General features: G+C 48.5%; 1 protein-coding gene across 1 annotated transcript; it reads left to right on the forward strand.

The window, feature by feature from the left end:
- Positions 1-4205: 4205 nt before the first annotated feature.
- LOC129860096 (uncharacterized) lies at positions 4206-6840 on the forward strand. The gene is made up of 4 exons (XM_055930420.1): positions 4206-4572; positions 5465-5548; positions 5729-5857; positions 5958-6840. The coding sequence occupies exons 1-4, from the start codon at positions 4206-4208 to the stop codon at positions 6242-6244; spliced, it is 867 nt and encodes a 288-aa protein (XP_055786395.1). The 3' UTR covers positions 6245-6840.
- Positions 6841-12605: the final 5765 nt, after the last annotated feature.

A 12605-nucleotide genomic window follows, 5' to 3' on the forward strand; every position in this document is an offset into this window, starting at 1 on the left:
GATTGCCTCGCCTGGTTCACCAACTACTTCTCTGATAGAGTTCAGTGTGTCAAATCGGAGGGCCTGTTGTCCGAGCCTCTGGCAGTCTCAATGGGGGTGCCACAGGAATCAATTCTTGGGCCGACTCTCTTCTCTGTATACATCAATGATGTCGCTCTTGCTGCTGGTGAGTCTCTGATCCACCTCTACGCAGACGACACCATTCTGTATACTTCTGGCCCTTCTTTGGACACTGTGTTAACAACCCTCCAGACGAGCTTTAATGCCATACAACTCTCCTCCCGCGGCCTCCAACTGTTCTTAAATAAAAGTAAAACTAAATGCATGCTCTTCAACCGATCGCTGCCTGCACCTGCCCGCCCGTCCAGCATCACTACTCTGGACGGTTCTGACTTAGAGTATGTGGACAACTACAAATACCTAGCTGTCTGGTTAGACTGTAAACTCTCCTTCCAGACTCATATCAAACATCTCCAATCCAAAGTTAAATCTAGAATTGGCTTCCTATTTCGCAACAAAGCATCCTTCACTCATGCTGCCAAACATACCCTTGTAAAACTGACCATCCTACCGAACCTCGACTTCGGCGATGTCATTTACAAAATAGCCTCCAACACTCTACTCAGCAAATTGGATGCAGTCTATTACAGTGCCATCTGTTTTGTCACCAAAGCCCCTTTATCTTGGCCAGGTCGCAATTGTAAATGAGAACTTGTTCTCAACTTGCCTACCTGGTTAAATAAAGGTGAAATGAAATAAAATAAATTGTACTGGTACCCCTTGGGAATTGAACCGACAACCCTGGTGTTGCAAGTGCCATGCGCTACCTGCTGAGCCATATTTATTGATTTCTACAAAATCAATAAAACAGTGCAGCCCAAAAATGAAACGTATCTGTTGTTCTTGTTTTAACCTTGACTTTTTCATGGCGTGTCCTTGTACACGTACTGCTTAACTGATGTGTGTGTATATAAGGAGGGGGTCTGAGCCTCATAAAGTGCATCATATCTGAAGAGGTATTGTATCAGAATGAGGGGTGCTGTAGCTCTGCTTGTGTTGCCGTTCTGTCTGTCTGGAACATGGACTCAGGAGGAGAGTGGAGGCTGTTCTGTCTGTCTGGGGCATGGACTCAGGAGGAGAGTGGAGGGGTCAGAGAGAGTGACATCACTCAACAGGGACACAGTGCAGGGAGAGAGAGCCGAGGGATCGAAGCTACAGATACGACCAATGAACAGACCACCACCCCTGACATCTGGGATGAGATGAAGGAGCTGAGAGACAGGTGGAGGAGCTGACGACAGAGAGATTTGTTTTAAAACTACTATGGAGCTGAAGAGAGGTTTCAAGTAAAACAACAGTCATTCAGGATCCAGAATCAGTCATTGAAAGAGGAGTTATGTCTCACATGATTGTTGACATCTAAGGCCTGTCTCTGTTGTTGTTCTGATATACACTACATATAAAAAAAAGTATGTGGACACCCTTTCAAATGAGTGGATTCTGCTATTTCAGCCACACCAGTTGCTGACAAGTGTATAAAATTGAGCACACAGCCATGCAATCTCCATAGACAAACATTGGCAGTAGAATGGCCTTACTGAAGAGCTCAGTGACTTTCAACGTGGCACCGTCATGGGATGCCACCTTTCCAACAAGTCAGTTCGTCAAATTTCTGCGCTGCTAGAGCTGCCCCGGTCAACTGTAAGTGCTGTTATTGTGAAGTGGAAACGTCTAGGAGCAACAACGGCTCAGCCGCAAAGTGGTAGGCCACACAAGCTCACAGAACGGGACCACCAAGTGCTGAAGCGCTTAGCAAAGTACAAATCGTCTGTCCTCGGTTGCAACACTCACTATTGAGTTCCAAACTGCCTCTGGAAGCAACGTCAGCACAATAACTGTTGGTCGGGAGCTTTATGAAATGGGTTTCCATGGCCAAGCAGCCGCACACAAGCCTAAGACCACCATGCGCAATGCCAAGCATTGGTGGAAAAAAACTTAGTTCCAGGGAAGGAAAATCTTAACACTACAGCATACAATGACACTCTAGACGATTCTGTGCATTCAACTTTGTGGCAACAGTTTGGGGAAGGCCCTAAACTGTTTCAGCATGACAATGCCCCCGTGCACAAAGCGAGGTCCATACAGAAATGATTTGTCGAGATTGGTGTGGAATAACTTGACTGGCCTGCCCAGAGGCCGGACCTCAACCACATTGAACACCTTTGGGATGAATTGGAACGCCGACTGTGAGCCAGGCCTAATCGCCCAACATCAGTGCCCAACCTCACTAATGATCGTGGCTGAATGGAAGCAAGTCCCCGCATCAATGTTCCAACATCTAGTGGAAAGCCTTCCCAGAAGAGTGGAGGCTGTTATAGCAGCAAAGGGGGGGGGGGGGGGGCAACTCCATATTAATGCCCATGATTTTGGACTGAGATATTCGACGAGCAGGTGTCCACATACCTTTGGTCATGTAGTGTACATCATCTAAAGGACAGAACAAAGTGAATGCTCTCTAACTGGGACAGTGTTTCCTCTCCTGTGTTCACAGACAGACCAAAGGTAGCTTTCTCTGCTGGTTTGACTGATTCAGGATCTGTAGGCCCATTCAATACAGAAACCACACTGGTATACTCCAGGGTCATCACCAACATCAGCAAGGCCTACAGCCCGATTACAGGTAACTTTCACCGAGTGACAGCCGGGAGATACCTGTTTCTGTCCTTCCGCGTGCCCGAGTTGAAGTGGAGTAAAGTAAAGAGTTGACCCTTCTCTTCTTGTCCTCTGCTGCAGGTGCCTTCACAGCACCAGTGAGAGGAGTCTACTACATTCGAGTCACTGCTTCTCATACTGGGAGTTTGGAGTACATGGGTATATCCATGTCCAAGAATGGGCAGAGTATCATGTATAGTTAGGGATATAATGCTGGAGGTCATGAGACACTGTCTAATGGACTCAGTATAGCGCTAGAGGAGGGAGATGTGGTGTACATGCGTCTCCCTTTAGGGAACAGGCTCGTTGATAGCAGAGAAAATCGCAACACCTTCAGTGGCTTCCTGCTCTTCACTGTGTGAGAACATCATGGATGCTTGTAAGGGTCTAATGTGAGTCAAAATGGCTCCTCTTACTTCTAGCAATAAAAACGTCTTGAAAACAAGTAGAATCGTGCATCTTTTGTAAAGTACTGATCCAACGACCGAAGGGTCGTGATTATGGGTCAGGTGTTTGCAGTAAAGGACAAAACATAAAAAACTATGCTAAAACATTTAAATATCTTCGTTTACGTTCTGCTATTTTGTTAAACCTACTACACACAGTCTCCAATGTGTTAATAGTATGTTGTACGGTTAGTCAATTGTAAATACTGTTAGTGAGCTGTATGTAGGAGAGAATTCTGGTTCACTTCGTTATAGATCATTTCCTAAACAACAGTTGCAGCCTTCTCACAATCTTATACAACACGGGCTGACCTGCTTGCGAGGCGAGTCTTATCAGAATGTCCCTGGCTATAGTTTCCATTTCTCCGTTGAGTGACCCGTCTCCTGTGCATGTGCTGCTTAGGCAGTAACACATAGACACACAGTCAAACACACACTATTGTTTTTGGACGGCGCAGCACTAAGGAAGAGTGTAACGGATGTGAAATGGCTAGCTAGCTAGCGGTGGTGCGCGCTAATAGCCTTTCAATCGGTGACGTCACTTGCTCTGAGACCTTGAAGTAGTGGTTCCCCTTGCTCTGCAAGGGCCGCGGCCTTTGTGGAGCGATGGGTAACGATGCTTCGTGAGTGACTGTTGTTGATGTGTGCAGAGGGTCCCTGGTTCGCGCCCGGGTCGGGGCGAGGGGACAGACTAAAGTTAAACTGTTACAAGAGCAGCAACATTCCGTCACCAAAACATTCTCATCTCGGTCTGAAAAAGCACCCTGCTTTTAAGCGCAACAACATTCCAACCCGATAGCAGCAGGTAGTTGTCAACAGCTGACGTCAGGGGATCCTTCACTAAACAACAGGTGCAGACGTCTCACAGTCTTATACAACATTGATAGAGCTGACCAGCCCCAAAACGTGATCAAATCTTCTTGTTTTAACCTTGACTTTTCAATGACGTGTCTCTTGTACACGTACTGTTTAACCGATGTGTGTGTATATAAGGAGGGGGTCTGAGCCTCATAAAGTGGATCATATATGAACAGGTATCGTTTCAGAATGAGGGGTGCTGTAGCTCTGCTGGTGTTGCTGTTCTGTCTGTCTGGGGCATGGACTCGGGAGGAGAGTGGACGGGTCGGAGAGAGTGACATCACTCAACAGGGACACAGTGCAGGGAGAGAGAGCCGAGGGACCGGAGCTACAGAGGTGACCAGCGAATGTACGACCATGCAACCTGACATCTGGGATGAGATGAAGAGGCTGAGAGACATGGTGGTGGAGCAGAGAGAGAAGCTGAGGACGATGGAGGGCAGAGTGACAGCCTGTGAGGGTGAGGTAGAGACACAGAAAAACACAGTGATGGACCTAAGAATCCAGCTGATGGTCACTAAGGCCAAAGTGGCGGAACTGGAAAAAGATAATGCAGGTAACATTGGTCTATATATACTGAACAACAATATAAATGCAACAACTTCAACAATTCTACTGAGTTACATTTCATATAAGGATATCAGTCAATTGAAATAAATTCATTAGGCCCTGATCTATGGATTTTACATGACTGGGCAGGGGCGCAGCCATGGGTGGGCCTGGCCCCCAAGTGGGTGGGCCTATGCCTTCCCAAGCCTACTGGGAAGCAAGGCCCATCCAATCAGAATGATTTTTTTCCACACAAAAGGGCTTTATTACAGACAGAAATACTCCTCAGTTTCATCAGCTGTCTGAGTGGCTGGTCTCAGATGAAGAAGAAGCCGGATGTGGAGGTCATGGGCTGGCGTTGTTACACATGGTCTGCGGTGTAACAACGCAGTTGGATGTGCTGCCAAATTCTCTAAAACAACGTTGGAGGTGGCTTATGGTAGAGAAATTAACATTCAATTCTCTGGCAACAGCTCTGGTGGACATTCCTGCAGTCAGTATCAAAACTTGATACATCTGTGGCATTGTGTTGTGACAAAACTGCACATTTTAGAGTGGCCTTTAATTGTCCCCAGCACAAGGTGCACCTGTGTAATGATCATACTGTTTAATCCGCTCCTATATATGCCACACCTGTCAGGTGGATGGATTATCTTGGGAATGGAGAAATGCTCACTAACAGGGATGTAAACAGATTTGTGCACAACATTTGAGAGAAATAAGCTTTTTGTGCATATGGAACATTTCTGGGATCTTTTATTTCAGCTTATGAAACACTTTACATGTTGCGTTTATATTTTTGTTCTGTATACATTAGTTGAATCAATATCATTACTAAGCCACAAAACATGTTTCATATTTTGCTGGTGGAATATTGGTGTGTCTTTGATCTTCTTCAGCCCTGGAGGCCAGACTGAGAGCCAGTGAGAGAGAGCTGACCACCACGAAGAATGATGTTGAGGAACTGAAGAGACAGAACACAGGTAATGAAAGATCCAGACCCGGCCGTTGAGAGAAGAACTACAGCTTACATGGCCCACATCTAACGTATCTCCCTGTTGTTGTTTCAGTCACGGAGCATTCCACTGAACCGTCACCGTGGGGACAGAACAAAGTGGACGCTCTCTAAATGGGACTGTGTGTTATCTCTCCTGTGTTCACAGACAGACCAAAAGTGTCTTTCTCTGCTGCTGGTTTGAATAATGGACCCATAGGCCCCTTCAATACTGACGCCAACCTGGTCTACACCAGAGTCATCACCAACATCGGCAAGGCCTACAGCCCAATTACAGGTAAGCTACCTGTTTCTGTCCAGGGGTGTTATTCCGTGTGCCAGAATTGAAGTGGAGTAAAGTAAAGAGTTGACCCTTCTCTTCTTGTCCTCTGCTGCAGGTGCCTTCACAGCACCAGTGAGAGGAGTCTACTACATCAGATTCACCGCTGCTCAACATGGGCGTGCATCAGATTACATGGGTATATCCATGTTAAAGAATGGGCAGGCGATCATGTCTAACTATCATTACAATAGCCACGGATACTGGGTCCATTTATCTAATGGAGTCATTCTGGAGCTGGAGGAGGGAGACGTGGTGTACATGTGTCTCCCTGCGAGCTTCCGGCTCTATGACAACACATATAATCAAAACATCTTCAGTGGCTTCCTGCTTTTCACTGTGTGAGAACATAAGAAATACTGTAATGGTCTCATGTGAAGAAGAGTTTGTATGTCAGGGCCTCGTGGAGCCACAAAGGCTCCTCTTACGATCAATAAACACATCTTGAAAAGGGGAGAAGAATCACACATCCTTTGTAAAGCACAGATCTAAAGATCTATGGGTCATCATTATGAGCCAGATTTACTAAGTGACAATACACCAGAAACAATGCTAAATCACACACTATACTGAGCTGTACACTACTGAAGTGCTCCCTCTCTCCATCCCTCAGCGTTAAAGACCAGAGACAGTGGCCCAAATCACAACGTAGAACAACTCATTTATATGTTAACAATGCCTGAGGTCACTGGGCTATTAATAGCACGGTTTTACTCACTCATTAAGTTGGGTCGTTTTATATGACTGTTGTTATTGTTTTAAGTCATTTTCTTGGCCTCTCCCTTTCTCTGGTCTATCCAACCAGGTGTGTCTCCCTCTCTCCCTCTCTCCCTCTGTTTTTCTGTCTCTGTTTTTCTCCCTGTTTCTCTCCCTCTGTTTCTCTTATTTCTCTCCCTCTCTCTCTCCCTCTGTTTCTCTCTCTATCGCTCTCCCTCTGTTTCTCTCCCTCTATCGCTCTCCCTCCCTCTATCGCTCCCCCTCTCTCTCTCTCCCTCTATCGCTCCCCCTCTCACTCCCTCTATCGCTCCGCATCTCTCTCTCCCTCTGTTTCTTCCTTCCTTTGTTTCTCTCTCCATCTGTTTCTTCCTTCCCCTCTCTCTCTCTCCACCTCTCTCCCCCTCTCTCTCTCTCTCTCTCTCTCTCTCACTCTCTCTCTCTCTCTCTCTCTCTCTCTAAGGCTTAGTAGTGTATGTTAGGATCCCCCCTGTTAGAGGACAGACATGTTCCACCCCCCCCTGTTAGAGGACAGACATGTCCCCCCCCTTGTTAGAGGACAGACATGTTCCACCCCCTTGTCAGAGGACAGACATGTTCCAAACCCCCTCCTGTTAGAGGACAGACATGTTTCACCCCTTTGTTAGAGGACAGACATGTTTCACATGTTTCACCCCTTTGTTAGAGGACAGACATGTTTCACATGTTTCACCCCTTTGTTAGAGGACAGACATGTTTCACCCCCCTGTTAGAGGACAGACATGTTCCACCCCCTTGTTAGAGGACAGACATGTTCCACCCCCCTGTTAGAGGACAGACATGTTCCACCCCCCTGTTAGAGGACAGACATGTTCCACCCCCTTGTTAGAGGACAGACATGTTCCACCCCCTTGTTAGAGGACAGACATGTTCCACCCCCCTGTTAGAGGACAGACATGTTCCACCCCCCTGTTAGAGGACAGACATGTTCCACCCCCTTGTTAGAGGACAGACATGTTCCACCCCCCTGTTAGAGGACAGACATGTTCCACCCCTTTGTTAGAGGACAGACATGTTCCACCCCCCTGTTAGAGGACAGACATTTTCCACCCCAGACAGACATGTTCCACCCCCTTGTTAGAGGACAGACATGTTCCACCCCCCTGTTAGAGGACAGACATGTTCCACCCCCCTGTTAGAGGACAGACATGTTCCACCCCTTTGTTAGAGGACAGACATGTTCCACCCCCCTTGTTAGAGGACAGACATGTTCCACCCCCCTGTTAGAGGACAGACATGTTCCACCCCCCTGTTAGAGGACAGACATGTTCCACCCTTTTGTTAGAGGACAGACATTTTCCACCCCAGACAGACATGTTCCACCCCCCTTGTTAGAGGACAGACATGTTCCACCCCTTTGTTAGAGGACAGACATGTTTCCCCCCTTTGTTAGAGGACAGACATGTTCCACCCCCTTGTTAGAGGACAGACATGTTTCACCCCTTTGTTAGAGGACAGACATGTTCCACCCCTTTGTTAGAGGACAGACATGTTCCACCCCTTTGTTAGAGGACAGACATGTTCCACCCCTTGTTAGAGGACAGACATGTTCCACCCCTTTGTTAGAGGACAGACATGTTCCACCCCCCTGTTAGAGGACACACATTTTCCACCCCAGACAGACATGTTCCACCCCCTTGTTAGAGGACAGACATGTTCCACCCCCTTGTTAGAGGACAGACATGTTCCACCCCCCTGTTAGAGGACAGACATGTTCCACCCCCCTGTTAGAGGACAGACATGTTCCACCCCCTTGTTAGAGGACAGACATGTTCCACCCCCCTTGTTAGAGGACAGACATGTTCCACCCCCTTGTTAGAGGACAGACATGTTCCACCCCTTTGTTAGAGGACAGACATTTTCCACCCCCTTGTTAGAGGACAGACATGTTCCACCCCTTTGTTAGAGGACAGACATGTTCCACCCCTTTGTTAGAGGACAGACATGTTCCACCCCCTTGTTAGAGGACAGACATGTTCCACCCCTTTGTTAGAGGACAGACATGTTCCACCCCTTTGTTAGAGGACAGACATGTTCCACCCCTTTGTTAGAGGACAGACATGTTCCACCCCCCTGTTAGAGGACAGACATGTTCCACCCCCTTGTTAGAGGACAGACATGTTCCACCCCCCTGTTAGAGGACAGACATGTTCCACCCCCTTGTTAGAGGACAGACATGTTCCACCCCTTTGTTAGAGGACAGACATGTTCCACCCCCCCTGTTAGAGGACAGACATGTTCCACCCCTTTGTTAGAGGACAGACATGTTCCACCCCTTTGTTAGAGGACAGACATGTTCCACCCCTTTGTTAGAGGACAGACATGTTCCACCCCCTTGTTAGAGGACAGACATGTTCCACCCCCCTGTTAGAGGACAGACATGTTCCACCCCTTTGTTAGAGGACAGACATGTTCCACCCCTTTGTTAGAGGACAGACATGTTCCACCCCCCTTGTTAGAGGACAGACATGTTCCACCCCCCTGTTAGAGGACAGACATGTTCCACCCCTTTGTTAGAGGACAGACATTTTCCACCCCAGACAGACCTGTTCCACCCCCCTTGTTAGAGGACAGACATGTTCCACCCCTTTGTTAGAGGACAGACATGTTCCACCCCTTTGTTAGAGGACAGACATGTTCCACCCCCCCTGTTAGAGGACAGACATGTTCCACCCCCTTGTTAGAGGACAGACATGTTCCACCCCCCTGTTAGAGGACAGACATGTTCCACCCCCTTGTTAGAGGACAGACATGTTCCACCCCTTTGTTAGAGGACAGACATGTTCCACCCCCCCTGTTAGAGGACAGACATGTTCCACCCCTTTGTTAGAGGACAGACATGTTCCACCCCTTTGTTAGAGGACAGACATGTTCCACCCCTTTGTTAGAGGACAGACATGTTCCACCCCCTTGTTAGAGGACAGACATGTTCCACCCCCCTGTTAGAGGACAGACATGTTCCACCCCTTTGTTAGAGGACAGACATGTTCCACCCCTTTGTTAGAGGACAGACATGTTCCACCCCCCTTGTTAGAGGACAGACATGTTCCACCCCCCTGTTAGAGGACAGACATGTTCCACCCCTTTGTTAGAGGACAGACATGTTCCACCCCTTTGTTAGAGGACAGACATGTTCCACCCCAGACAGACCTGTTCCACCCCCCTTGTTAGAGGACAGACATGTTCCACCCCTTTGTTAGAGGACAGACATTTTCCACCCCAGACAGACCTGTTCCACCCCCCTTGTTAGAGGACAGACATGTTCCACCCCTTTGTTAGAGGACAGACATGTTCCACCCCCCCTGTTAGAGGACAGACATGTTCCACCCCCTTGTTAGAGGACAGACATGTTCCACCCCCCCTGTTAGAGGACAGACATGTTCCACCCCTTTGTTAGAGGACAGACATGTTCCACCCACCCTGTTAGAGGACAGACATGTTCCACCCCCCTGTTAGAGGACAGACATGTTCCACCCCTTTGTTAGAGGACAGACATGTTCCACCCCCCCTGTTAGAGGACAGACATGTTCCACCCTTTGTTAGAGGACAGACATGTTCCACCCCTTTGTTAGAGGACAGACATGTTCCACCCCTTTGTTAGAGGACAGACATGTTCCACCCCCCTGTTAGAGGACAGACATGTTCCACCCCTTTGTTAGAGGACAGACATGTTCCACCCCTTTGTTAGAGGACAGACATGTTCCACCCCTTTGTTTGAGGACAGACATGTTCCACCCCTTTGTTAGAGGACAGACATGTTCCACCCCCCTGTTAGAGGACAGACATGTTCCACCCCCCTGTTAGAGGACAGACATGTTCCACCCCCCTGTTAGAGGACAGACATGTTCCACCCCCCTGTTAGAGGACAGACATGTTTCCCCCCTTTGTTAGAGGACAGACATGTTCCACCCCCTTGTTAGAGGACAGACATGTTCCACCCCCCTGTTAGAGGACAGACATGTTCCACCCCTTTGTTAGAGGACAGACATGTTCCACCCCCCTGTTAGAGGACAGACATGTTCCACCCCCTTGTTAGAGGACAGACATGTTCCACCCCCTTGTTAGAGGACAGACATGTTCCACCCCCCCTGTTAGAGGACAGACATGTACCACCCCCCCCTGTTAGAGGACAGACATGTTTCACCCCTTTGTTAGAGGACAGACATGTTCCACCCCCCTGTTAGAGGACAGACATGGGTTAGACCCAGACAGAAAAGTTCCACCCCCCTGTTAGAGGACAGACATGGGGTAGACCCAGACAGAAATGTTCCACCCCCCTGTTAGAGGACAGACATGGGGTAGACCCAGACAGAAATGTTCCACCCCCCCTGTTAGAGGACAGACATGTTCCACCCCCCTGTTAGAGGACAGACATGTTCCACCCCCCTGTTAGAGGACAGACATGGGGTAGACCCAGACAGACATGTTCCACCCCCCTGTTAGAGGACAGACATGTTCCACCCCCCTGTTAGAGGACAGACATGTTCCACCCCCCTGTTAGAGGACAGACATGGGGTAGACCCAGACAGACATGTTCCACCCCCCTGTTAGAGGACAGACATGTTCCACCCCCCTGTTAGAGGACAGACATGGGGTAGACCCAGACAGACATGTTCCACCCCTCTTTTAGAGGACAGACATGGGGTAGACCCAGACAGACATGTTCCACCCCTCTTTTAGAGGACAGACATGGGGTAGACCCAGACAGACATGTTCCACCCCCCTGTTAGAGGACAGACATGTTCCACCCCCCTGTTAGAGGACAGACATGTTCCACCCCCCTGTTAGAGGACAGACATGGGGTAGACCCAGACAGACATGTTCCACCCCTCTTTTAGAGGACAGACATGGGGTAGACCCAGACAGACATGTTCCACCCCCCTGTTAGAGGACAGACATGTACCACCCCCCCCTGTTAGAGGACAGACATGTTTCACCCCTTTGTTAGAGGACAGACATGTTCCACCCCCCTGTTAGAGGACAGACATGGGGTAGACCCAGACAGACATGTTCCACCCCCCTGTTAGAGGACAGACATGTTCCACCCCCCTGTTAGAGGACAGACATGGGGTAGACCCAGACAGACATGTTCCACCCCTCTTTTAGAGGACAGACATGGGGTAGACCCAGACAGACATGTTCCACCCCTCTTTTAGAGGACAGACATGGGGTAGACCCAGACAGACATGTTCCACCCCCCTGTTAGAGGACAGACATGTTCCACCCCCCTGTTAGAGGACAGACATGTTCCACCCCCCTGTTAGAGGACAGACATGGGGTAGACCCAGACAGACATGTTCCACCCCTCTTTTAGAGGACAGACATGGGGTAGACCCAGACAGACATGTTCCACCCCCCTGTTAGAGGACAGACATGTTCCACCCCCCTGTTAGAGGACAGACATGGGGTAGACCCAGACAGACATGTTCCACCCCCCTGTTAGAGGACAGACATGGGGTAGACCCAGACACACGTGGTGTGGTCAGCAGGGTGTTAACACACATCTGTCATCTGCTGGTAAATGTGTTTCCCCTGTTAGCAATGTGATGACCTGCAGGCCAAGGGAGGAGGTAGACACGGACATATTTAGCTTTGTGGTTTGTGGCTGTTAAAGTCCCTTCTGGGATCAGCAGGTGTAACATATTTATTTGTGTCTCGTTCTCAGCATCCCTCTATCTCTCCCCATCTGTCTCTCCCTCTCTCTATCTGTCTCTCTCTCCATTCAATTCAATTCAATTCAAGGGGCTTTATTGGCATGGGAAACATGTGTTAACATTGCCAAAGCAAGTGAGGTAGATAATATACAAAAGTCAAATAAACAATAAAAAATGAACAGTAAACATTACACATACAGAAGTTTCAAAACAATAGAGACATTACAAATGTCATATTATATATATAGGCAGTGTTGTAACAATGTACAAATGGTTAAAGCACACAAGTTAAAGTAAAT

The sequence above is a fragment of the Salvelinus fontinalis genome, chromosome 7 (assembly GCF_029448725.1).
Source record: "Salvelinus fontinalis isolate EN_2023a chromosome 7, ASM2944872v1, whole genome shotgun sequence".
Taxonomy (NCBI): Eukaryota; Metazoa; Chordata; class Actinopteri; order Salmoniformes; family Salmonidae; genus Salvelinus; species Salvelinus fontinalis.

What these genes read in the sequence shown, in the direction of transcription:
- LOC129860096 (XM_055930420.1), top strand. Translation starts at nt 4,206, where the DNA reads ATGAGGGGTGCTGTAGCTCTGCTGGTGTTGCTGTTCTGTCTGTCTGGG. An exon ending in ACTGAAGAGACAGAACACAG is followed by an intron (nt 5,549 to 5,728) that starts GTAATGAAAGAT and finishes CTGTGTTCACAG; the next exon opens with ACAGACCAAAAGTGTCTTTC. An exon ending in GGCCTACAGCCCAATTACAG is followed by an intron (nt 5,858 to 5,957) that starts GTAAGCTACCTG and finishes CCTCTGCTGCAG; the next exon opens with GTGCCTTCACAGCACCAGTG.